Below are 27,001 nucleotides of genomic sequence, written 5' to 3'. Positions count from 1 at the left end.
CTTTTTTATTTATTGTTTACAGTTGCCAGTGCTGACTTTTTGTTTAGGATTCAAATATTTCAGGGATTGTATTGTTGAAGGCTTTCATGGTGGGAATCACTGGGTTGCTGTGAGATTTTTGGGCTGTATGGCCATGTTGCAGTAGCATTCTTCCCTGATATTTCACCTGCATCTGTGACCGGCATCTTCAGTGTGGAACTCCAGTAGCGCAGCAGATTAAACTGCTAGCTGCAGGAAATCTGTCAACCGGAAGGCTGGCAGTTCAAAGCCTCAAGTTGAGGTGAGCTCCCGACTGTCAGCCCTAGCTTCCGCTAAGCTAGCAGTTCAAAAGAATGCAATGTGAGTAGATCAATAGGTACTGCCTCGGCAGGAAGGTAAAAGGATGCCCTGTGCAGATATGCAAAGCATGCCAGCAACATGATCGGAGATAACAGGCTCCTTGACATGGGAAATGGAACAAGAGCACCTCCCCATGGCTGCAGTTGAGCATCTCTTCCAGACGCCAGAGATGAAAAGGGGGGAAGACCTTTACTTCTGTGTACTGTAAGTCATTGTGTAAAAAAGGCATTGAATGTTTGCCTTATATGCGTTCTGCACTCCGCTCTGAGTCCCTCTGGGGAGATAGAGTGGAATATAAATAAATTTATTATTAAAGTGTATTATTCAGTTGGAGGTGAGTCAAAGAGAGTGTATATATATCTGCAGAATATCTAGGATGGGAGAAAGAACCCTTGTCTGTTTGAAGCAAATGTGAATGTTGCAATTAGCAAGGCTATTCAATGCTAATCGAGTATGCTAATTGCAACATTCACACTTGCTTCAAACAGACAAGGGTTCTTTCTCCCACCCTGGACATTCCACAGACACAGACACACACACACTTCACTTGCCTCATCTCCAACAGACATCTGACAATGCCAGCCACAGATGCAGGCAAAACATCAGGAGAGAATGCTACGGAATATGGCCATACAGCCCGAAAAACTCACAGCAACCCATTTCAGGCATTGGGGGTGGAGCTGGCTACTGTCAGTTAAAGCAAATCCTGGTCAATTCTTATTTCCTAAGACGCTTTCTGATGTTATGCTACTCTCTGTTAAACAAGAACCACGCATTATCGCTCTTGGTGATATCACAAAGAGATAAACGTGAAACAAAAATAAGGAGGCAGAATGTATATACAAATTACCTGTAAAGTGTTCAGTATCTTGAATAACTTAAACTCACACTGAAATGTTGGTGAAAGCATACTGTGTAGAATATCCCAACTTCAAAAAAATATGATTACTTATTTCAAAGCTGTTCTCCCAGAGACATAGACCAGCAACCATTACACTGTACTGGCTCTGAGTGGAAAACATAAAATTTTTGTTTTCATGTTGTTATGGAACACCTAGAAAATAAAAATAACCTTTAAAAAAACACACAGTATAGGCTTCAGACAAGTTGTTCCTGTTTCAAAATGTTCCAAACTTGAGGCACAAATTTCCTCTCCTGCCACCTGTTTAAAAGGGTGTCCACAGTCTTCCATTTCTCAGTTCCCATAGTAGCACACACTGCATTTGTTTCAGAGCATAATTTGTATTTTCTAGGCTAACAGCAGTTCATTATCAGTGGGACTGACACTGAGCAAGGTTGTTCTTCATATAACCTTAGAAACTAGACCAATTAAGTCATGATTACAATGAGAAAAACAATAGCCATAATTCTAATTATAGAAATAATAAACCGACATGATAAGAAGCAGACAGGGCAAGAGGCCAATAGGGCATTTCTAATCATAGGATGCTTCTAAACTGAAGAATGTAGTTTGTCACCACTTTCACTGCCATGGCTCAATGCTATGGAATCATGGAGATGTAGCTTTACAAGGTCATTAGCTTTCTCTGCCGAAGAGTGCTGGTGCCTCACTGCAACTCACAGGATTCCATAGCTATGGCAGTTAAAGTGATATCAAACTGCATTAATTCTACAGTGTAGATGTACCCACAGAGCTGAACTTGACCACAAGGGTTATCTAGTTTAGTGGTTCCCAATCTTTGCTCCTTTAGGTGTTTGGAACTAACTCCCAGAAGCTTTCAGGAATTCTGGGCGCACTCCTAAGCACTCCTGAGAGATATCCATCTAACTTCTGTTTATAAGTCTACTTCTACAGAAGTAGTCTTCAGAAGCATGCATTGTCATCACACACTGAAAAAGATTTTTTCTCATGCTGAAATTCCTCCCCCTTAGGAGAGATGGGCACCCGGGAGAAGTGATGAATTAATGAGGAACGTCTAAGAATTGTTTTTAAAGTTTGTGTAACAATTGCTTTTTTTCTCCCACCCAGGCACAATAATGACAAAACATTTCTCATTTGGATCAATGAAGAGGACCACACAAGGGTGATCTCCATGGAAAAAGGAGGCAACATGAAAAGGGTCTTTGAAAGATTTTGCCGTGGCTTGTTAGAGGTAGGTACCCAGTTCTGCCCTTGATAAACCTGGGCTTTAGAAATCATTGTTACAGCAGCTTCCTGCACCTTTGCAAGGTTACTGGTCTTTTTTCCCCCTTCTATTTATCTTAATGTCTTCACATTCTCAAAGTTTTTAGCGAAGGGCAGAATAGGATCACTACATGCAAGAAAGGACAGAATTCCTGCTCCTTGAAATGTTATATTGGGAGAAGGATTTCAGAAGATGTAGTTTATCAATGCAGATTTTTTTTTGTGTGTGTCAGGAGCGACTTGAGAAACTGCAAATCACTTCTGGTGTGAGAGATTTGGCTGTCTGCAAGGATGTTGCTCAGGGGATGCCCATATGTTTGATGTTTTACCATCCTTCTGGGAGGCTTATCTCATGTCCCCACATGGGGAGCTGGAGCTGCCAGGGGGAGCTCCCCGCTCTCCCATGTCTATCAGCAGTGCTGCCAGCACAAGGTGCTACCGGGAGCTCAATCAATGCAGAATGACATGACAGAGTTGGGAAATAGTGAACTGGATGGTGCCATATCTGCCCATAGGTGGAGGGATCTGCTTTTCAATTATCTTATTTTATTTTTAACCTTGCAAATAGAAAAGAGTGTGAAGGTTTACATAAAGCCAGATGCTAGTTTTTCTCGGTGGTGGTGATGGGACCTTCCTTGCTGAAATATTTGCTTTTTGTTTTATGTAGGGACACTTCAAAAAAGTATTTCCCTTTGTAGTCGGTAGTTTCCTCATTTTAAGATGGTTTCTAAACTAAAATCCAAAAGATGTAGTCTTTTTCGTCTTACTTTCAGTAAGAATATGAAAAACAATTTCTGTGCAAATATACAGTGAGTGTTACTTAATACTAAAAGATGAAAACGTTATGAGTCTAACCAAATAAAAGCCAAATTGTGTACATGAACCCTGCATATCCATGAATTCTGCACCAACAGATGTCACCATATATGAACTAAAAATATTTTTAAAAAATTTCAAAGAGCAAACCTCAATTTTTGTGAATGTATATAAAAGATGCCTTTCTACTATGTCATTGCATATAATGTTGCTTCAGCAGCCATGGATTTTGAATTTCATGGGAGTCCTAGAACCAAACCCCAGCAGATACTAAAAGCCCACTGTATTTATCTCTAATCACAAGCTTTGCTCTTGTGCAATTATAATATAGGTTGCTAGTGGGTAGAATTTATTGCCACAGAACACTGGTGCTTACCAACAGATAGCACATTTATATGCTGTGGTTCACTGCATTTTATTTCCTCTGCAGGTCGAAAGACTAATTAAAGAACGAGGATGGGAGTTTATGTGGAATGAACGTTTAGGATACGTCTTGACCTGTCCTTCCAATCTGGGAACGGGATTACGTGCAGGAGTTCATGTTAAACTTCCCAAGCTTAGCAAGGTTGGTATTTACCTAAAATGACTTTTCATCATACATTAATCTTTTGCAATGTCAGTACGAACCATCTTCATAAATTAGCTCTTTGAACTAAAACAAGTAAAGTGTGAATTAAATAAACTACTGTTTTCAAGTACATCTGTAATACAAGTCATCCACATTTAAAAATAACCAAGCCTCCCTTATCACAGGATCCTAGATTTGCAAAGATCCTGGAAAACCTGAGACTTCAGAAGCGTGGCACAGGTGGCGTGGACACAGCTGCTGTAGCAGATATATATGATATCTCCAACCTAGATCGCATGGGCCGATCAGAGGTAAGCTCCTCACCCCAAGTTCAAGGAGAAATTACTTACATAGACTAGTATTTTTAAACACAGTATGTAAGAAGAACAATATTTGCGGGATCATCCTACGCATGCCTGTTCTTTTTTCTACCCTGATTGACATTGATGCTGCTTTCATTCCAGTGCCAAGTTAATATAAAGGTTTTCATTAAAGCTTTTGGGGCTTTATTTGAACATTTTGATTTGTTTGTACATTATATTGCTTAATATGTTTTAATCTGTTTAAATTATTAAATATACCTCACAACCTCTGAGATGTGGGCTAAACGTCAGGAGAGAATACTTCTGGAACATGGCCATACAGCTTGGAAAACACACAACAACCCTAAATTATTAATTGTTGGGGATTTGGGGAGTGGAAGTCTTATTGAGGAATTTGGTTGCTGTGAGTTTTCCGGGCTTAGAGACTACACACAGAAGCCATTGAAATCCACAAGCATGTGGACAATTTCAACAGAAAGGAGGAAACCATGAAAACGAATAAAATATGGCTACCAGTATTTAAAAAAACCTCTAAAATCAGGACAGTAAATAAAGAACAATACTCTGGAAACAAAGGAATTCCAGACATGAAACAATCAGGGCCAGCTAACACCACCCAACAAAGAAATCCCCCAGGCAGGAATCAACCAGGCCTTGAATTTACAAGGCTATTAAATGCTAATCAAGGTGATTAATTGTAACATTCACACTTTCCTCCAGCAGACAAGAGTTTTTTCTCCCACCCTGGTCCTTGCACAGATATATAAAACTCACTAGCCTAGTTTCCAATATACCTCACAACCTCTGAGTATGCCTGCCATAGATGTGAGCGAAATGTCAGGAGAGAATGCTTCTGGAACATGGCCATATAGCCTGGAAAACTGACAGCAACCCAGTGATTCCGGCCATGAAAGCCTTCGATAACTTAATGAGGAATTCTTCCAAGCTCTGTCAAATGACTGTACACTTAAAGGTATACATCTGTGAAAATTTTATCCTAAAATTTAGAACCCACATTGAGGTGGACAGGAAAGCTTACACAACGGGCGAAATGAAATAGAACTATTTCAGATTGACTGTGTAAACAAGCCACTTATGTGAATTTGTTTTGATGAAGGGAGCGAGAGCTCCCTAAACTCATGCCATAGTGGAAGGCATCTGGACCTTAGTATCCTTTATATGCTTGTTTTTGTATTCACATCACAGCAAATCCAATATCTAAACAATGAAACCAATAAAGGAGATACAGGTATTACCCCCAAGAGCTCTCAATCTAAATAAGACAAGACAGAGCAGCCCAAGAGGGCAGGAAAGTTTCATTGTCAGACATGACTTTCTTGCTAGGTAATACAGTTATTGTGATGTAAATGTTTTCTCTCAGATAAATAATTTCCCAACTGGTACACAATAAAGCTATTTAGTTTTGGGTTTCTTTCAGTCACTAGTCAATGTAAACTTAATCATTTTTCTCTCTGTTTCCTCACAAGGATGACTCGGAAAGGGACAGTAAAATAAATGACCAAATAACTCAAATACACTGTAAACTAAAAAACCAATTTAGCATTGGTCATTGGCACAGTCAAATATTTGGATTCGGCTTAGATGACCCATTTAATAAACCATCACTCAAGACTGGTAATGAGGCATTTTATGAGGTTTAGAAACATCAGCAGTATGCTGTAGGTAATATTTTCAGAGGAAGTAGAACATGTTAAGAAGGTTTAGCACACTCTTATTTCAGATTGATGTTGCCCAGCTCGGGTGTGACATCAGAATAATCACAGAATAATAGTAGATTCAAGATATTTAAAAGGCAACAAATGTCAGATGCTATTACCAAAGTGTCTCTTCCCAGTGCAATGGACTCTCACAACAGTTGCTTGAACATCTTCCTAACAGTCGAGTATTCTTACTTCTGGATTTAACCTACCTATTTGGCTCTTCTTCACATGAAACCTTATAAAACTTCATGCTTAACTTAGTATGAAATTTTTCTTAAACAAATACCATACTCAGGCATTACTCATCTCGCTTGCTCAACAAGTGAGCATATACCCCTGCCCTACCTTCCTCGCAAGGCAACACACCTAAGAGGTTCCTATTGTGTGTGGTGAACCCTTTCACTGTCACACCTGACAAACATACTTAAGCCAGGAAGACTTTAACCATATTCCAGCACTGAAGCAGGTAATAAGCAGTCTTATCCCACCTGCTCCATGATTGCTTTGCTATCATGGAAGGTAGCTGCAACTGTTGGCTTTGATGTCAGTGATGTGGTAAATCCATCCAGGAGTTAAAAGAGCTATTCAAGGTACTGAATACTATCCCTAAAATATGTCGAAAACATTCAATGGTGCCTTCAAAACATGAACTAAACCCTAGACGCAATGCACCACTTAACTGACATGATTTGGGCTCCTTTCCCAGGCTCACTTCTTGAATTTTGTAAGGTATTTCAGCCTGATTCTGGGAGGCAGCTGACCCTTTGTTCACTCTCCAGAAGTCTGCTGTGTCTCAGGCATCTTCTAGTGATTGGCTGAAATACTGAATATTTTTAAATAGACAGTCATTTTGGTGTCACCCTGATGTTGTCACCAGGTGTGGTTCATATCCCCAACACCTATGTAGTGACACCAGAAATAGCTCCACTGATTTCTGGTGATCTCATAAATCCCTATATTGCTTAAATTGAAGCTATTTGAAGGACTGTATATTACCTTATGTGCCCATTAGAATTCTAAGATCTTATGACATCTTTCTGTCTGTCCCGCACCTTCTCAGACTTGCTTGGTGGGAAGAAGAGAGGGAGACTTCTAGGTGACTTCTTCTAGATTTTGAAACTATATCATCATCATCATCATCATCAAAAACTAAAAGACACCAAGATGATGATTTATTTATTATACTATTTATTGTACTATTAGATCCAAAGCAGCTAATAGTAAAAAGAAATATAATATACAGTTTAAACTCTAGAAAACATACAAACATTAAAATAGAATTAAATATTGAAACTATTATAAATAGTTAAAAACCATTAAAATCAATTAAAAACCTCACACCTCTGAGGATGCCTGCCATAGATGTGGGTGAAACGTCAGAAGAGAATACTTCTGGAACATGGCCATACAGCCCGGAAAACATACAACAACCTTGTGATCCTGGCCATGAAAGCCTTTGACAACACAAAAACCTATTCTCATAGCTAGCACTTCACAACCCCCTTCTGGCTTGATCTTCAACACTTTCTTCTTTAAAAGCTAAGATGTGACCAGAATGGCTGTCTCCTTGCTCTTATTCTGTCAGCAACTAAAAACATTCTCTTAAAATACAATGGAACTTCAACTTAAGAGCATCCCAACTAAAGAGCATTTTGAGTGAAGGGTCGTCACTTGGCCCGAGGTGCCTCATGCTCTTGTCTGCTTTGGGAGATTGCTGTCTGCTTTGCTCCTGTCCACTTTGAGGAACTTTGGGTTTGTTAATTTTATGTGGTTGTTATTCCTGGTATTTTTGGCTTCATGAAGAGAGGGAGGGAGAGAGTGCAAGAGAGGGAAGGAGGCTGGAATGAGTAAAATATGAAGAAAATGATGCATTTGCCTCGTCACTTTGTGCTTTGTGCTTCCATGCCACCACTTTGTGCTTCTACCATTTTATAAGTTTATATTTCTTTTTTATTGTTTCGCGTGAATTTATATATTATACATTATGTATTATTTATATAGTACATTTTCCTATTTAAAAACACAGAACAACAAAATTCAGGGAGGGGTTGGGGGGGGGGGCTGAAACAGGTTAATAGCATTTCAGCAGGAAAATCTGCTTTGAGACCAGAGCAATTTGAGTTAAGAGCTCAGTCATGCAACAAATCAAACCCTTAACTCAAGGCCACGCTGTATATTTTTGATCACATTGGGTCTCATAATTGGAAGAAAGGTGGGACGTAGTTACCAGTTCAGGTAATCAGACCATCCTCAGCTTTATCACATAATCTCAACAAAAAATTCTTTTTGTTTTTTAAAGGTGGAACTTGTTCAGTTAGTCATTGATGGTGTGAATTATATGGTTGACTGTGAGAAGAAGCTGGAGAAAGGTCAAGAAATCAAGATACCGCCACCATTGCCCCAATTTGGAAAGAAGTGAAGCGGTTTCTAATGATTATCAACTGACCTGGAACGTGTCTGCTATGGCAGCCTTTTAACTCTGTATATTCAGTTCCTATTAAATAAATAACTTACTGATTAAACAATGATTCTAGCACAATGTTCAGTAAAATACTACCTTATATTTCATATGTTGTATGTCTCAATAGCTTATTTTGAAAGGACAGGGTTTAATGTTCAAACATGCTAATCCTACAGTGATTATTAGATTGGTATGTTAGCCCAAGGCTTCTTAAACTTTTCTTCTCATGACTCCCAAGGAATGTCTTTGTGACCCTGGGTACATAGATATATAAAATAGGGATAAATTGAAACATTTACTTATAACAAATCAGCATTTGCAAGGCTTGCTAAACAGACTGATTTTCCTTTGCATGAAATATTATTATCATTACAAAGTACGGCTGAAGCATCTTCAGCAGAGTCCACTGTAAACATTGCCCAATAGATTCATGTAAGTGACGTTCAGAAACCTTTTACTGTTGCCAATTTTTTTGGACTCCAGCATTGAACTAAGGGGAGCCATTTGGGGTTAGGTTTAATAAGTAGTGTATTAGGCCCCCATGGTGTATGTGTAATTCTAGAAGCAAAGCAGAAAGGAATGGCAGATATGGGGTAAGGTGGCAACATCAAGAATGCTTTCCACAGTATTCCCAGCTAACACCCCTGTTCCCATTTTGCTGGCCATGTTATTCAAGCACACACTCCATGGTAATTTGTATTCATGCTTTTCCTAAGATGTTCTACTATAACATGCCATCAATTGCCTCTCTGCGTTATACAACTCATCTGCCTAGTCATGACAAAAGCCAATTTAGTCTTTGGCACAGCCAAAAATATTGGGATTTAGCTTAGCCGACCTTGTTCAATAAATCACCACTCAAAACTGTATAAGAGTGGTAGGGTAGGAAAAGTCAAGTGGTTTGGAGTACAATTGTGGGCAGTGGAGGCAGAGTATTGCGATGGGCACCTACCCGGTGCTTGTCTCACCTTGATCAACTGAACTAACAAATGATAAGTACTGAAACCAAAGCTTTTACATAAATTGTGAGACACATTTATATAAATTACATGAGAATATGAGTGGAAGCATGGTATCTGTACAACACACAGTAAACACTAAATATTTATCGAGTTAATTTATCTAAATTGGGGAAAGTCACTGTGCCTCTTAATTCTGCTTTGGTTAGACCTCACCTGGAATACTGAGCCCATTTCTGGGCACCACAGTTTAAAAGAGATATTAACAAGCTGGAAGTGTCCAAGGGAAGGCAACTAAAATGATCAAAGGTCTGGAGACCATGCCCTATGAGAAGCAGCTTAAAGACCTGGGGATGTTTAGCCTGCAGGAGAGAAGGTTGAGGGGAGACATGATAGCCATGTATAAATATGTGAAAGGATGTCATAAGGAAGAGGGAGCAAGTTTGTTTTCTGCTGCCCTGGAGACTAAGTTGGAGCAATGTGTTCAAAGTACAAGAAATGAGATTCCACCTGAACACTAGGAGGAACTTCCTATTGTAAGAGCTGTTCAGCAGTGGAACTCTCTGCCTCAGAGTGTGGTGGAAGCTCCATCCTTGGAAGCTTTTAAACCAGTGGTTCTCAACCTGTGGGTCCCCAGATGTTTTGGCATTCAACTCCCAGAAATCCTAACATCTGGTAAACTGGCTGGGATTTCTGGAAGTTGTAGGCCAAAACACCTGGGGACCCACAGGTTGAGAACCACTGTTTTAAACAGAGGCTGGATGACCATGTGTCAGGGGTACTTTGATTGCGTTTTGCCTGTATGGCAGGGGGTTGGACTAGATGGTGCACGTGGTCTCTTCCTACTCTATTATTCTATGATCCTATGATCAATATCACCTTCATATTCTGCTTTAATTTTGGCACACTACACCTTTCCCAAATTAACTCTGCATCCCATGGTGCGCAAACAGGGCCTTTCCTAGACTTGATAATAAGGAAACTAGATAGCAATGAAAGAATTAATATCTCCGTACCTCTCACTTTCATTGTTTTTTATTGTTTTTGTATCCCCCATTGGTGCCACAGACCCTTCGGCTGGTCTTCTATGAAGCTAGCAGCATTCATATCCTAGCTAAGTACATCCTGTTTTCTTGGCTCTGCTGTGAATCATGACGTGGAGTGACACAAGGGTGACAGCTCAAGTGTTTTGCAGGGAACGAAGGCTGGTGAAAACAGGCAGCAGGAAACAAATAGCACAGAAGGTTTGCTAGAGATAAAAGGACTATGATTCCCACATAGAGTGGAAACACTGAAAAATCCTACAAAATTAGGGTCCCCAGATCTCAGTGTGAATCTTGTTTTGTGGGCCACCTCTAGGTAGGAAAGAAGGGTGCAAGTTCTCCAGTTCTAGTGGGCTCATCTATGGGGATAAGGAAAGAAATGAGTGCAAATATCTCAGCTACTAGAGCAGGCATGGGCAAACTTGGGCCCTTTAGGTGTTTTGGACTTCAACTCCCACAATTCCTAACAACCTACTGTCATAGCAGTTGTGGCATCATAATTAACTCTCCTGCATCCAGCTTCACTTTCTCTTATGTGCCTTCCAAGTCATACTTGATTTATGGCAATCTTAAGGCTATCCTATAGTAAAATTTTGCTTGGCAAGATTTGTTCGGAGGGAATTTGCCTTTTCCTTCCTCTGAAGCTGAGAGAATATTACTTGCACAAGGTTCCTATGACTGAGCGGGGATTTCAGCTTGGTCTTGAGTCTTAGGCCCCTTTTATACTGCTATACAATCTAGATTATCAAACCAGATAATCCACATGATCTGCTTTGAACTGGATTATATGTCACCCAGTCAAAAGCAGATAATGTTGGATTTTTTTCAGCTGTGTGGAAGGGGCCTTAGGCTCCTTCTAGTAAAGGTAAAGGTTTCCCCTGACGTTAAGTCCAGTTGTGACCGATTCTGGGGGTTGGTGCTCATCTCCATTTCTAAGCCGAAGAGCCGGCGTTGTCCGTAGACACCTCCAAGGTCATGTGGCTGGCATGACTGCATGGAGCGTCATTACCTTCCCGCTGGAGCGGTACCTATTGATCTACTCACATTTGCATGTTTTCGAACTGCTAGGTTGGCAGGAGTTGGGGCTAACAGCGGGCGCTCATTCCGCTCCCAGGATTTGAACCTGGGACCTTTTGGCCCACAAGTTCAGCAGCTCAGCGCTTTAACACACTGTGCTACCAGGGGCTCCTTCTACACTACCATAAAATCCAGATTATCAAAACAGATAATCCACATTATTTAAACTGGATTATATGAGTCTACACGGCCATAGGAGTCCCCAATGGCGCAGCGGGTTAAACCACTGAGCTGCTGAGCTTGCTGACCGAAAGGTCGGTGGTTCGAATCCGGGGAGTGGGGTGAGCTCCTGCTGTTAGCTCTAGCTTCTGCCAACCTAGCAGTTTGAAAACATACAAATGTGAGTAGATCAATACATATCACTCCAGCGGGAAGGTAACGGTGCTCCATGCAGTCACGCCGGCCACATGACCTTGGAGGTGTCCACGGACAACGCTGGCTCTTTGGTTTAGAAATGGAGATGAGCACCAACCCCCAGAGTCGGACATGACTGGACTTAGTCAGGGGAAAACCTTTACATTTACCTTTTACACTGCCATATAATCCAGTTCAAAACAGATAATCTGGATTTTATATGACAGTGTAGGAGGGGCTATAGTTCAGCATTCAGACCACCACACCACAGTGGCTTAGTATGTAATGAGTAATAACAACTGCTGAATAATTATGCTTTGTATTAGAAAGAGTTGTTGCTTGGCTGCTGTCGGAATGTTTACTGTATTTGTATGTTTACTGTATTTATGTTGGATTGTGCCCTGAGTTTCATGCTACAAATTTGTTGTTGCTTATTGTGACCTCATGGACCAGTCCACGCCAGAGCTTCCTGTCGGGCCGTCGCTGCCCCCAGTTCCTTCATGCTACAGATAAGATGAACTCTATTATTATTGTGATTGAAATGTGTACTTATTTCGCAGCTGATTAGAAAACCTTCCTGAATGTCATGCATTGATATTTTTCCTTACCTTTAGTAAACATATTCGCACAATTTCTAATTCAAGGCCATGCAGGAGAACGTAATCTGGTCCTTTGTGCATGCTTCCATCTCCTGGTAAAGTTCTGTACTACACAGAATAGGGAAAGAAATAACTTGGGCCCGCCATGGGTTTTGGACTCCAACTCCCACAATTCCTAACAGCCTACCGGCTGTTAGGAATTGTGGGAGTTGAAGTCCAAAACCCCTGGAGGGCGGGCCGAAGCTTGCCCATGCTTGCTTGACTCAGATCCTCTTTGCTCTCCACTGTTGCTAGAACGTCCGCCAGCCGGCGCTCTGGAATCTGTACTCGGAGAGCGGAAGAGGAAGTAGTGTTATTTCCCACGCTTTTGGGTTCTAGGAAGAGCCAGCCACCAGGAAGGATTTTGGTTTGAGTGGTGAGGATGGAAGAGGGAATTGGGGAGGCGGGCATTTCGTGGCCCGGAGGTGAGGGGAGATGTCAATTACACAGAAGAAGAAACGCCATGGATTGGAAGCCTTTATGGCAGGTATGGGCAAACTTGGGCCCTCCAGGTGTTTTGGACTTCAACTCCCACAATTCCTAACAGCCGGTAGGGAGTTGAAGTCCAAAACACCTGGAGGGTCCAAGCTTGCCCATTCCAGATTTATGGCCACGTTTAAAAGGCTTCCCTTTTTGTGTGGCCATGTTCCAGAAGCATTCTCTCCCGACGTTTCGCCTGCATCTGTGGCAGGCATCCTCAGAGGTTGTGAGGGCTGTTGGAAATTAGGCAAGTGGGGTTTATATATCTGTGGAATGTCCAGGGTGGGGGAAAGAACTCTTGTCTGTTTGAGGAAAATGTGAATGTTGCAATTGGCCACCCCGGTTAGCATTGGATAGCATTTCAGCTTCAAGGACTCGCTGCTTACTGCATAGGGGAATCCTTCGTTGGAAGGTATTAGCTGGCCCTGATTGTTTCTTGTTTGGAATTCCCCTGTTTTCTGTTATTCTTTATTTGCTGCCCTGATTTTAGAGTTTGTTTTTAAAAAAAATACTGGTAGCTAGATTGTGTTCATTTTCATGGTTTCCTCCTTTTCTGTTGAAATTGTCCACATGCTTGTGGATTTCAGTGGCTTCGCTGTGTAGTCTGACATGGTGGTTGTCAGAGTGGTCCAGCATTTCTGTGTTCTCGATTAATATGCTGTGTCCAGGTTGGTTCATCAAGTGCTCTGATATGGCTGATTTCTCTGGTTGAGTTAGTCTTCATTGCCTTTCATGTTCCTTGATTTATGTTTGGGCACTGTGTTTGGTGGTCTCTATGTAGACTTGTCCATAGCTGCATGGTATACAAGAGCAATCCTCTAACCACTGCAGGAGTCTACCCTGTACCATATATTTGTGGACAAGTCTACATAGGGGCCACAAAATACGAATCAAGGAACATGAAAGGCACTGCAGACTAATCCATGCTATTCAATGCTAATCAAGGTGGCCAGTTCCAATATTCACACCTGCCTCAAACAGACAAGAATTCTTTCTCCCACCCTGGACATTCCACAGATATATAAACCCCCCTTGCATAGTTTCCAACAGACCTCACAACCTCTGACGATGCCTGCCATAGATGCAGGTTAAATGTCAGGAAAGAATGCTTCTGGAACTAGGCCACACAGCCTGGAAAACTCACAGCAACTCCGCTTCCCCTTTTCTTTCTGCCTCACCTTCCCTACAATTGTCTTCCCTTATAGCAGGCCTGGGCAAACTTGGGCCCTCCAGATGTTTTGGACAACAACTCTCACAATTCCTAACAGCTGGTAGGCTGTTAGGAATTGTGGGAGTTGAAGTCCAAAACACCTGAAGGGCACATGTTTGCCCATGCCTGATCCAAGACATTTGTTGATTAACCTGAAAAGGTAAGACATTTCTGGGACATAGGTAATTCCAGACAATAAACAATCAGAGCCAGTTAATACCTCCCAATAAAGGATTCCCCCAGGCAGGAAGCAGCCAGGCTTTGAAGCTGCAAGGCCACGCAGTGCTAATTAAGCTGGCCAGTTGCAATTTTCACACTTGCCTCAGGCAGACAAGAGTTCCTTCTCCCACCCTGGACATTCCACAGACATATAAACCCCACTTGCCTAGTTTCCAACAGACCTCACAACCTCTGAGGATGCCTGCCATAGATGTGAGCGAAATGTCATTCTTCTGGAACATGGCCACACAGCCTGGAAGACTCACAGCAACTCACAGGATAATTGTTATTTCTCAATATAAAATTTCCTAGTGTCCTGAGCACTTTTCAAAAATGCACCAACGATAGTTTTAAAAAAAAATCCTCAAATTTTTGGTGCAGAAATATTTCTAACATTGTGATAGCACTGAAGCATAGAGTAATAGCACAAAAATTGTCAAACAAGTCTTGTGTTTTTATTTATCCACCATATTATTGAATGTTGAATGTGTAACTAGTAATAACCTGTCTTTCTCCTAAAGCCTTATAGGAAATACTGCATGAAATCATGACCCGGTGGGCTCGATCAAACGTCACCCACAGTAAGAAGGCTCTGGATGCGACACCATGGGAAGATATGAAAAACGATGCTGGAAACATAAAAAAGGATGACAGACAGACCTTTGGTAACAAGCTTTCTGTAAAGAGTACCCAGGAGAAGAAGAAAAATAAGAAGAAAAAAGATTATCTGAATGAAGATGTCAATGGGTTTATGGAATATTTGAAACAGAACTCACAAGCGTTACATAACGGACAGGTGATCAACAGCCATGAAGTAAGGGAAGAGATAGCAACTGCGTTGAAAAAAGACCAGCGTCGAGAAGGAAGGAGAATAAAAAGACAAGAAGTAAAGAAGAATGCAATGGTAACATGCTGTTTTGTCCTCTTTCACTGTGTGGGGTAAAATAGAAGCTGTATTTAATTTTGTTTTAAAAGCTATTCTTAACCAATTCACATTGGCACCCAGATGTGGGGCCACAAATACTAGTATCCTTATCAGCTTGTCTACTGCCTGGTGATGATGACAGCTTGAGTATAAGCTACTCTTGGGTACCAGAGTAGGGAAGGCTGGTGTACATAATACTCTATTTAGGGTACAGGGCCTGGCAGTGAAGGTAGAAAAAAAAAAGGCTTGGTTTGGGAGCATGTAGGCATTAATAATAGTCCAGAAGAGGGCATTTCAGCAGGAATACTTCTTAAAATTGTTTGAAAAAGAGATCAGTGAGTCTGATTTCTCTTGCTTACTTCATATTCCATTTTGTATTTTCAAAGGTGTGCTTCCATTGCAGACAGCCGGGACATGGAGTTGCAGATTGCCCGGCTGTACTTGAAAGCCAGGATATGGGAACTGGAATTTGTTTCCGCTGTGGCTCTACAGAACATGAAATCAGCAAATGCAGAGCAAAAATAGACCCAGCTCTTGGTATATATAATTAAAACACGCTGTGTAAATTGCTTGCTAGAAGTTTCTGTCAAAATGTTTCAGTGATAAATTTATCCCAGATAACAGTAAACCTTGTTCAATGTAGTGCTTAATGTGATTTTAGGATACTATTTATATCCTAATACAAACATTGTTAAATATTTTCAGGAGAATTTCCATATGCAAAATGCTTTATTTGTGGTGAGATGGGACATCTCTCACGGTCATGTCCTGATAACCCTAAAGGACTCTATGCACACGGTAAGAATAACTCATTTCAGATCCCATAATTTTTCAAATCAAACTCAGTTAATGGATTCACTTGAGAACACCTTGCTTTATTTTTGAATAACTTGCATTGAAAGGACAGAGGAAATGGGACATTTCTTGCTCTTTTGAAAGCTTTTATCTCTTTCCAGCACTTTCCCCACTCTTTTCACTATCTTATTATAAAATTGATTGTTGTAGTAATTTCTTTTCAGAATATTTATGTGGACAAATAACAAAATGTCAGTTTTTAGGAATACAGGTTTGCAGTGTTCATTTATTTCTTTTTGCATATTGAGCATATTGATTTTGAGTCACCAAATAGTTTACATATCTGAGTGATACCTACAAAATTACTTTTTATTGCCTCCCTCCCCCATATGGCACTGATGGTCTCACTACACCGTGGGAAAATTTGGAACCATGTCTTCTGGTAAGACCCTAAGAGCTGATGAATTCTTGTGTGAAGGAGATTTTTCATTTCATTGCCATTTTTTCCTTGCTGTGTATCAAATGAGGAGGACTTTACTCCATGAAAACTTACACTACAATAAATCTGTTCAGTTTAGTAGCAAAACAGTGAAGGGTCTTGTGTATTCCAGGGAATTTGTTTCAGCCTTGAAATACTGATTTGAAAGTAGGAAAGAACAAAAAAGTGAAAACACTTTATTTTCTTTCATTCTTGTATCATTTATTATAGCATGAAATTAAGTGAATAATTGATACATTACAGTAAAACATATGTACTTTTTGATCTTCTATAGGAGGGTCTTGTAGGATCTGTGGATCTGTGGAGCACTTCAAAAGAGACTGCCCAGAGAACCAATCCTCAGGTGGGAATCCTATGTTTTTCAAAGAACTTAGATATATGCACTTAAACTGTTCTATAACACTATGTAACAATTTGAAAAAAAAAACCTCCTGGTTTCTTTCCTGTTTACTTGTGTGGTACTTACTTTGAAAGCAGTTGTTATACACCAGAAACGTTGTTTTTGTGGCTGCCATAAACGAGGTTGAATTAGTTGAGAATCAATGAGATATTCATTGAAAAACTAGAGCAAAATGTGCTGCAGGATGCAGTTTAGTAAACTTTCCCCATGTTTTTATGATGGAACCCATTAGGAAATGACATTTATAACCAAGGGACAAACATCGTGTCACATACTTTAATTAATCAACTCTGCTACATTTGAGTTATAAATGGAATTCAACAATCCTTGATATTTTGTCACCTAATCCTGATGTTTTTACATAACACTAGAGCTTTAATTTGATATGTAAAGTTAAGTCTATGCTTGCATACATGTACATAATTCAAGACTGAAACTAATGCAATTCTGTATTGCTGTGTTTTGAGACAAGTTCACCCATGCGATATCTGGGAATTTCATTTTTTATGCTTAAGTGTAGTACCTTTCTTTTCTTCTTGTTGAAAGATAATATCCCAATCATCAACAGCCCTTCAGAGACAGTCAAAACTGTTTTTAAAGGCTTAAGAGTAAATTCTACTATATTACAGGAGATTCTGCATAAAGAAGAACATGGAGCAGTAGATAGTATTACAATTTTCTTAGAATGTTGTTACCAGACATCTTTTGCTTGGTAAATGGTGAGTGATGGTTCGATATGTAATATATTAAGAGCAGTTTTAAATCAACACACTTTCATAAAGGCTAAATTCATAAATTTGACTTGGTTCCACCAAGAATAAACAAATTAAGAGGGATAAAAAAAGTGATAAATACTGACACTAGGTTGAATTGCTGGTTTTTGTAGGATAGTTTTGCAGCATTCATGCCTTGTATCTTCAATATAACTAGGAGTTCATTTTTTGATGTATTTTTCTTTTGTTTCACAGATTGTGTGGTAACTGTTGGACGGTGGATGAAAGGAATGAGTGCAGATTATCAAGAAACCTTAGAGAGTCCCAAACAGCCAAAACCTAAACAAAAACCATCTAAAGTTGTTAACTTCTGACACCTTGTTTCTAGCACCATCCATGGTAATGATTCTCACAGTATGGCTTAAAGGTGTCATAAAAACCAGCAGGACTTGGAAATGCCATATCTGAAGTATTCACCTCACTGAGATGATGAGGGTGAAACCCTAATCTAAAGGGAACTTCCAGGACAATTTGGTGGGCCATGGCACATGCCAAAGAATAGAATGACAATGGAAAGAAAACTGCTCTTCTTAAAAATTCACTGTCATGGGGGACATGAACCAGTTTCTGCTGATATCAAATGGAACTTTATTAGATTTAAATAGCTCTGTGCTGATTTTCCTGGAAGTTGAATTAATACAATTGTAGAACAACAATAACAGCATAAGACCCTTGTAAGATATTAAATTATAACAGCAGAACTTCTATTTCTACCTTTTCTAACCTTTGAAACGAGAATGTACATTGCTGCGATCAAGTGCCTACAGTAGACTGGCCCTTGTCTCTTTCAACCCTATTATTCTAGTTCATTATGATTGCAGTAGTAAGCACAGTGTAAAACAACTATTATTTTTTAATTTTTTTAATTAAATTACACCATCGTTCTGTTCTAGGGTGTATTATTTACATTGAGCTTCTATAACATTTTAGCTTCTATGCAAATGTTTAAAGAAAGGGATGGAACTGAAAATGAGCTCAGTGGCAGTACATGAACATTTAGAATTGCTGACTAGAAGCTGAAGTGCATCTCTGAACATTTGTATTGTCTATTGTGTTGCTTCCTTTTTACTTTTTTACATTATCACAGTGGATATGCTAGCTAAGCTTGTCAGATATGCCAGGAAAATTAAAATGCAGAATATACTTTTAAAAAGTGAGTATCTCATATAGGAAAACAGCTGCTCACTTCTAATTCCTGTAGAAGCTCTTCAGCATGTATCTTCAGCACTCGAATAGAGGAAAGCTGAAAGAGCAGGCCCTGGTCTCTAAGCCTGCCCAGCCCACAAACATTATTTCAAAACAGTTCCTAAACTATGCCAAATTCACAGGTTTTGGTCCATGTAGGCAGGAAATTACTGATCCTCTATTTCATTCTGTTGGCTTCCTGTCAACAAAGATTTGGATTTCACAGAAGGTCTCACATTGCAGAACAAGATAGGATTGGTCTGTAGGTGCATTCTGCATACTTCTGTGTAGTTCTGTAAGCCATAAGTATGCAAAACACTGAAAGCTACATATTTACTTAAATATTTTATACCCCCGCCCCCCCAAGCAAACCAAACAATGGACTAAAACAATGTTTATAATAACTAAAGCAGCATAAGAGCAAAAATCATTATTTTAAAAAGCAGTCTAGAACTGGGATGGACAGTTATCTAAGCTCAAAACACCTCCGACAATTTTTGGGAGGGCTGCCCTTGTTTTGTACATTTTTTGGAGGTACATTTAAAATATTTCAAATGGTTCAAAGAATCTTCCTCAACTCTGTAGGGATTGTGGGAACCATTTTTTTTCATCTACGTGAAAGGAGCCAGCCAATTTTAGGTGCATGGGTGATTTTTTTCCCAGCAAGAAAGAGACTAGCATGTCTTCCTATGAGTCCTACATGATGAAGTTTTGTTCTAGGCCTGCCCACACCTCATGGATACCAACATCTGGATATTCAAATCCCATAATATACAATGGTGTAGTAAAATTACTCCCTTACATGAAATGGCAAAGTAAGTTTTGCTTCTTAAAAATCTTTTCAAGCTATGGATGGTTGAACCTGTCCATATGAAAGGCTAACTGTATTTGGCTACTGAAATTTGTACCGACAGAGGATGCCAAGCAATGCAATTCCAAAATCATGAAATGTTGTTTTGATACTTAACCACATTCTGTTCTTATGTACATATAATTGAAATGAATAGCAGAACAGTCAAATTCTTTTCAAAAATTTATACTTACACTCAAGACACTTTTTAGAAAAGCAGTATTCTTTCATTACATGAAATACATATATTGTATTGACAAACATTCTGAGAAATCCAAAAGAATTAATGACATGTTATTAATGACATGTTAAAGTGACATGATCAGGTATTCAGTGGAGACTTGGATGATGTGGCATACTGTGCTCTGACAGTTTAATAATAAAATTCCTGATTTTTATTTATGGCAGAGCATTTGCAAGATTGCAAACATTACTGCACTTGTCCATTTATTCGCAAGAGTCATTTTCAAATACCTCAAATAGTATTAACAAAGCCAATGACTCAAAAGCAGGACTCAATGGTGGTGCTAAATGCAGTTCATCCTTTTGCTCTCAGATTCTAAAAAGTGAATATATATGGAAGCTGTATCTTCAGTTAATTTTAACAAGCCAACAAGATTTGCAGCAAAACAAGGAGTACCTTGGAAGAAGTAAGATACCTATAAAATATAGGAAAGAAAATTTGTGTCATTTCTCAAGGAAAGCAGTGAGATCATCAAACTCTACTTCATATATATTAGTGTATCAATCCTGGCTGGTCAGAGTGCAATTACGTGTATAATTTTCCGTTGTCAGATCACCGGATTATGTGGGTAGAAACCACATGACATGACCATGCAACCCTATGGATTCCTGTGTAAGGGGATTTAAATATTGTACTCATAGCACATATAAAAACAATAGATATTTTACATTGCAAGTCTTTCTAGCTGCACAAATCATGCTGTTTTCCTTTCTGTTTTTTAAAGTTATAGAAGAAGTCTTATCAATTCTGTGATAATCCCTAAGGGGCACTGCTTTTCCCATTTTGAGCAGGTAGCTTTTTAGCTGATCTTGGCATGCTTTAGTTGTAATTGAGTAATGATTACATACCAGAAGAGGGAGATTTAAATATGTGGGCTTGGTGGTGGTGTCTATTCTAGTCCAACAGAAAATATGCCAAACCTTTTTTTAAAAACCCTGAGATACAAGCACCTACATTGCATTTCAATCTGAAAAACTGATCTAGGAGATTTGGTGTGGTTTAAAGGGCTATACAGTACCTAATTTGGGGAGTAGAATCATACAGAACTATTTACACATACTCACTTGCATACTATTAGACTTATAATCTTGTAATTGTTTTGTAATCATACTTGTGATAATGGAACGATTGTGTTCTGTGGAACTGGGAAGCAGGTGCTGCAGAATGATATGGCCAGCCTCTTCCTAGCAGGGAGTGACAGTACTGCAAAGATTTGACACAACCTCACAGATGTCCCTTCTCCTGCTCACTGCACCGTCGGTCTCTGGTGGGAGGAGGCTGGTCACGTCATCCTGCAGCATCCACCTGCCAGCTGTATACTCAGTATGGATGCCGAAGAGCTGGGTCAGGACATGGAAGGTTGCTGTGATGTTGTAGCTATGCCTCCACTGCAGGATCTTAGCCATTCTTCTTAATCAGACTATCTTTGGAAAAAGAAACAACAGCAAATAAGCAAACATTAAATGATTGGTCAGTTATAAAACTGCTTACCAAAGAGGAGTTCCCATTGCTATAAATCAGGAATCCTGCACACTGGATCCCACTTCTAGGGTTCTCATTAGAAGGTGGGAATGCTCTCAAGGCAACTGGCTTCACAGCTATTATATAAGGGTCCCTGAATTTAATAAAAATAAAATTAAAGTCTTATAACAAAAATGTAAGCTGTCAAAATGCAATTTTCTCCACTAATTAAAGTGATAGCACTTAAGGCTAAGGTTTGTGTATATGTCTTCAAATCATCTGTTGACTTAAGGCAACCCCATTAATTCCATGGTATTTTATTAGGCAAGGTATACTCAAGAAGTGTTTTTGCTAGTCCCTTCCTTCAAAATACAACCCACAGCATTTGGTTGTTGTTATTTTATACACAAGATTAGTACACAGCGAACAAGATCACTATGCTGGTTGTTGTATTGGAGAACACGTCAGACACTACCCAAGTATCTAGGACTATGTGATGTATCGGCGAATAATGCATGCAGATCCGAGTAGGGTGGCCTTTTACAGCTGACAGATGGTAATTTTGTCAGCACCAATTGTTTTCAAGTGCAAGTCAAGGCCTTTAGGCACTGCACCCAGTCTGCCGATCACCACTGGGACCATTTTTACTGGTTTGTGCCAGAGTTTTTGCAGTGCAATCTTTAAATCCTCATATCGTGTCAGCTTTTCCAGTTGCTTCTCGTCAGTTCTGCTGTCGCCTGGGATTGCAACATCGACAATCCATACTTTGTTTTTTTCCATGATCGTGAGGTCAGGAGTATTGTGCTCTAAAGCTCTGTCAGTCTGAATAGTTGTTGTTGCTGTTGTTATTATTATTATTATTATTATTATTTATACCCCACTTTTTCTCTCCACAAGGAGACTCAAAATGTCTATTCATTGGTAGTCTCTCATCCAAGTTCTAACCAGAGCTGACCCTGCTAAGCTTCCAGGATCAGATAGGATCAGACATTTAGGCCTCTAATGTACTTGTCATAAAACAATACATCTCTTAACCTATGTGTGTAAGGAGAGATTTAGTTTAAATGCCTTAAGTCTGCACAGTTACTTACCCAGTTCTACAGGGTTTCCGTTGTGATACAAGAATGGATAAATCATGAATTAATGGGGATGTAATTTGGTAAATGTTGTCCTCTTTGGTCACACTCTCTATGAGCTTACAAGTTCTGCATGTAGATAAGGCAAACAGAAATGGAATTTAGTATCTGAAGTGTCAAGTAAATACCAATTAGAAGAGATGTTCAATTGTGGTTGGAGATGCACATTTTTTTCTCAAATTAATGAATTTTTGATGCTGATTTTGTTAAATATATTTTCGTTTCTCAATAGACAAATCAACAGGATGGCAGAAAGGAGCAAAAGGTGAAGAGTTGTTGCTCATTATAATTCACAGATATTAAATATGCTTTTGTTAACCTTTGCCTACACAGCTTTATCTCAAAATACCCTTTGCTCCATTTTCAAATGCATTCCTGTTAGCATTTTTAAAAGAGGCAATTGTTTACTTTATTAATGAAGTCAAGCCAAAACAAGAGTTCTAGGTACTAAGCAGTATGTACCATTTTTGAGTCTTATTTAAAAATGCAATCTTTTGAATGTGGTTCAGTAAGGCCACTGACTTTAGTGGGGCTTTCAAATCTGTTTAGGATTGCAGCCAAACATTGCATCTACATTGTAGAATTAATACAGTTTGACATCACTTTAGTTGCCATGGCTCAATGCTATGGAATCCTGGGAGCTGTGGTTTGGTGAGGGCACCAGGATTCTGCCAGAGAAAGCTAAAGACCTTGTAAAACTACAACTCGCATGATGCACCCTAAGTTGCTTTTCACTGTACCGCAATGAGAAAAACATGAAAAAGTCTAATTACCTTGGGATCTAAGGGGCAAGATCGATACAACACGTTTACCTCTAATGAACCCAAAATAAATGGAAGATCATCTTTATCACACTATTTCCTTCCTCGATAATAATAGCTCCTGCTCAGATTAAAATTAGCTTCAATAGTCTCATAATCGCATATTTGAATGATTAAATATGCCCCACTGAATTGAATGGTACATTTCTGCAGATATGAACACATTTGACATGAGACGTGAGAGAAGCTCCCTACAAGATTGTAACACATCCAGGCGTCCCCTGGGCAACGTCTTTGTAGATGGCTGATTCTCTCACACCAGAAGTGAATTGCAGTATGCAAACAAACAAATGGACCTTTTCAAGACCAACCATGGCAATAATCCCAATTAACATTGAAGGTATGTCAGCTGCCAAAGAACAGCTGTTTTATGAACTATGTTGAGATAAGAAATGTGATGTGCTGTGTGTCCAAGAAACACACAGGAATAAACAGAAACAACCAAAAGTTCCAGGAATTATCTTAGTGGTGGAAAGACCACATGCACAGTACGGAAGTGCTGTCTTTTAAAAACCAGGCCTCCCAAGTCAAAAGTGCCCAGAAAATAATATAGAGGTTATAACAGTAGAGCTTGGTACATAATTACTTCTATGTACAAGCCCCCAAATGAAGAGTTTTGTTTCTCCTCTCCTGTGAACTTTGATAGGCACCAAAGGGTGATAGTAATTGGTGACTTTAACAGCCATAGCCACGTATGGGGCTATGGAGAGGCTGTCCTTTCCTGGGCTGAATTGCACAAATCATCGCTTATTCATGATAGTAAACTACCACCATCCTACAACAGTGGGAGATGGTACCCAGGATATAACCCAGACCTTCTGTTTGTGAATGAGAATATTGTGCAACAATGCACTAAATCAGTGGGACCATCAATAACAAACACACAGCATTGGCCGATAATATGCCAATTGTTCCCAACTATAAGGGTTCAGGAAGCTCGATTTAACCGAAGATTCAACTTCAGAAAGGTAGATTGGTCTAAATTCTCAGATATGTTAGATGACAAGATTATATTGGGCGCCCCAACCTCAGGAATACGAGAGCTTTATCGAAACAGCAACACATTTGAAAAGTAAACACACTTGCTAGGAAGTACATGTTCTAGAAAACTCATAGTTCTGTCATATCACAATTTACATCTTTGATTTGGATGAACAGGTGTGTAACAGAATAGTTGTTCTCAAATGCTGCATATGTTTGGATTAGGTTATCTGATTTTTAATATATAAAGAGTTCTAAGAGGTTTACTCATGTTTTCAGTCAAAAATCTTCATAGAACTACCTGATAGTTACTAATTTCCTTTTTATTCTATATGATGATCCACTCCTTTTAACACAAGATTATATTTGTACCAATTTAGTGCATGTTTTATACGAATTAAAAATTATTATTTTACATTGGGCATTCAGCCATCTTTCTTGCCACGTTATTGAATCTTATGAAAACCACGTTTGCTTTTAATCAGTCATATCTCTCAAAGCCAGCAGCTACAGTACTCAAATTCAATCAAGAAAACTGGCACAGAATTAAAAATGTAAAATTATACTTACAAATATTGTTTAACCCAGTGCATATGGAGAGTGAAGTCCGATAAAATACAAAAAGTGAGGTTTGATGGCATCTGTACTTGCATTTCAACCTTGATTGACAAAGCATCTGTCTCCTCTAGAGTGAACATTTTTACCTGGAAAAAATGTATTATATGAATTCAAATTTAAAAGTTTTGGGATGTGTTCATTTTTTTAAAGGATTCTTAAGCAATCTGTTGCAGTGTTGTATAATTTCTACTAATGGAAATTAATGATATTTAATCTATCCGTTTTTTCATATACACTCTTTAACACAATCCAGAAGCAACTGTCACATTCTGAGCAGATGCAATTTCTTTTTTCAGCCACATAAATAAGATTCACAGATACTGCAGTTGTGACTGTGTCATTCATAAAGACATGTCAGAAATCAGCAAAGTGCTTAGTGAAACACAGGGATCATTTCAGCACAGTTTTACTGAAGACATGTCACAACAGCAATTCGCCCATCATCACAGCTTTGTCTCCCAATGCAGGACCTTGTTGCAATCTCATTTCCCTCAGTAAATGGGACTCATATATGACAAAGGATGGCTGGTATCATGTTCAGTATTTATGGTACTGTATGTTGGACTTACGACATCATAAATTTTGTATTAAACCTTTACACCATGACAACAACTAAAAGTGCTCCCTCAAATCTAAAAAAGCCAATGGGATTTTGGGCTGCATCAAATAGGGTATAGTGTTTAGATTGGTGGTTCTCAACCTGTGGGTCCCCAGATATTTTGGCCTTCAACTCCCAGAGGTCCGAATAGCTAGTAAACTGACTGGGATTTCTGAGAGTTGTAGGCCAAAACACCTGGGGACCCACAGGTTGAGAACCACTGGTCTAGATCAAGGGAAGAAACAATGCCTCTCTATTCTGCTTTGGTCAGACCTCACCTGGAATACTGTGTCCAATGCTGGGCATCACAATTTAAGAGAAATATTGACAAGCTGGACGGTGTCCAGTGGAGGGCAACTAAAATGATCAAAGGTCTGGAGATCATGCCCTATGAAGAGCGTCTTAAAGAGCTGGGTATGTTTAGCCTGCAGAAGAGAAGGCCGAGAGGAGACATGATGAGGGTCATGTTTAAATATGTGAAAGGATGTCATAAGGAAGAGGTAGAAGGCTTGTTTTCTGCTGCCCTGGAGACTAAGATGGAGCAATGTTTTCAAATTACAGGAAAAGAGATTTCAACTGAACACTATGAAGAACTTCCTGGGCTGTTCAACAGTGGAATTCTCTGCCTCGGAGTTTGGTGAAGACTCCTCCTTTGGAGGCTTTAAAACAGAGGCTGGATGCCCATCTGTTGGGGTTGCTTTGATTGTGCTTTTCCTACATGGCAGGGGGTTGGACTGGATGGCCCATGTGGTCTCTTCCAACTCCATGATACTGTGAGACCTACCATTAGAGCTGTGCAGCCTCACCAACAGAAGGATATCTTACGTCCTGTGGCAAAGCACTGGATGTGTCACTGCACACCCCTTTGCTCTTCAGTGCCTTCGAAATCCTCCTGTTTGCTGCTGAAAAGGTACATTTTCTAAGGGTAGCAGCAGGAGACACAGCTCTAATGGTGGAGCTCTGTTGTTGTAGCAACATCTCACAATATGGGATCTTGGCCTGTATCTTAAACCCCTGTCCTTCAGACGCAAACATTTATACAACAAAAGAGCTGCCTGACAAGTGTTCAGGCACTTTCTAAAGCTGTCATATGTATTTGTGTTATTCCTGTTTTTAACACATAGAAACAAAACGATGGTTTTGTTTTTACTAATCCATCCTACCCCACCTCCTTACTCTATAACAGCTAATTAGTATGTTGCTGGAAGACAGGTTCTGAATGTCAAATCGTTAGCACTAAACATGTAATGGTTTTATTCCTGAGCATTTTGCATTCTGTTTCTAGTTGAATTAGAGAGAAGCACACATTCACATTAACTCCTTTAGAGCAATAAGGTGGGAAATTTAAACACATTCTTGCA

General features: G+C 39.5%; 3 protein-coding genes across 8 annotated transcripts in view; 2 read left to right on the top strand and 1 right to left on the bottom strand.

The window, feature by feature from the left end:
- The window catches only part of ckmt2 (creatine kinase, mitochondrial 2), a 36,849-nt gene extending 28,368 nt beyond the window's left edge, over positions 1–8,481 (top strand). Inside the window, exons 7-10 of the mRNA XM_003216273.3 lie at positions 2,330–2,453; positions 3,732–3,866; positions 4,055–4,180; positions 8,213–8,481. Coding sequence (XP_003216321.2) covers positions 2,330–2,453; positions 3,732–3,866; positions 4,055–4,180; positions 8,213–8,332 — 505 coding nt within the window. The 3' untranslated portion in view covers positions 8,333–8,481. The remainder of the gene's footprint in view (positions 1–2,329; positions 2,454–3,731; positions 3,867–4,054; positions 4,181–8,212) is intronic.
- Positions 8,482–12,661: 4,180 nt separating this feature from the next.
- On the top strand, positions 12,662–18,635 carry zcchc9 (zinc finger CCHC-type containing 9). 2 transcript variants are annotated; one of them, XM_003216274.4, is made up of 6 exons: positions 12,662–12,821; positions 14,876–15,258; positions 15,666–15,816; positions 15,985–16,077; positions 16,848–16,916; positions 17,942–18,635. In XM_003216274.4, the coding sequence occupies exons 2-6, from the start codon at positions 14,902–14,904 to the stop codon at positions 18,058–18,060; spliced, it is 789 nt and encodes a 262-aa protein (XP_003216322.1). In that variant the 5' UTR covers positions 12,662–12,821; positions 14,876–14,901; the 3' UTR covers positions 18,061–18,635. The 2 variants fall into 2 exon arrangements, with proteins under 2 accessions (XP_003216322.1, XP_008101202.1); XM_008102995.3 differs by having other exon boundaries at positions 12,720–12,870.
- A 1,316-nt stretch (positions 18,636–19,951) lies between these two features.
- acot12 (acyl-CoA thioesterase 12) overlaps positions 19,952–27,001 on the bottom strand; it is a 41,808-nt gene continuing 34,758 nt past the window's right edge. Inside the window, exons 12-15 of one of the 5 annotated variants that reach the window (XM_008102991.3) lie at positions 24,995–25,128; positions 22,578–22,691; positions 21,517–21,640; positions 19,952–20,440 (exon numbers count right to left, since the gene is read on the bottom strand). In XM_008102991.3, the coding sequence (XP_008101198.2) occupies positions 20,309–20,440; positions 21,517–21,640; positions 22,578–22,691; positions 24,995–25,128 (504 nt within the window). In that variant the 3' untranslated portion in view covers positions 19,952–20,308. Of the gene's footprint in view, positions 21,450–21,516; positions 21,641–22,577; positions 22,692–24,994; positions 25,129–25,916; positions 26,066–27,001 lie in introns of those variants that run through there. The other 4 variants (XM_008102993.3, XM_008102994.3, XM_062972287.1 and 1 more) reach the window with 4 other exon arrangements.

This window comes from Anolis carolinensis, chromosome 2 (genome assembly GCF_035594765.1).
Source record: "Anolis carolinensis isolate JA03-04 chromosome 2, rAnoCar3.1.pri, whole genome shotgun sequence".
Classification (NCBI taxonomy): Eukaryota; Metazoa; Chordata; class Lepidosauria; order Squamata; family Dactyloidae; genus Anolis; species Anolis carolinensis.
The sequence above is the reverse complement of the archived record's forward strand: the minus strand, read 5'-3'. Positions and strand labels throughout refer to the sequence as shown.

Bases quoted from the DNA above. Each gene is read 5' to 3' on its own strand.
- zcchc9 (XM_003216274.4), top strand. From the start codon at position 14,902: ATGACCCGGTGGGCTCGATCAAACGTCACCCACAGTAAGAAGGCTCTG. The intron at 15,817-15,984 runs GTATATATAATT...AAATATTTTCAG, and splicing joins AAAAATAGACCCAGCTCTTG to GAGAATTTCCATATGCAAAA. The intron at 16,078-16,847 runs GTAAGAATAACT...GATCTTCTATAG, and splicing joins TAAAGGACTCTATGCACACG to GAGGGTCTTGTAGGATCTGT.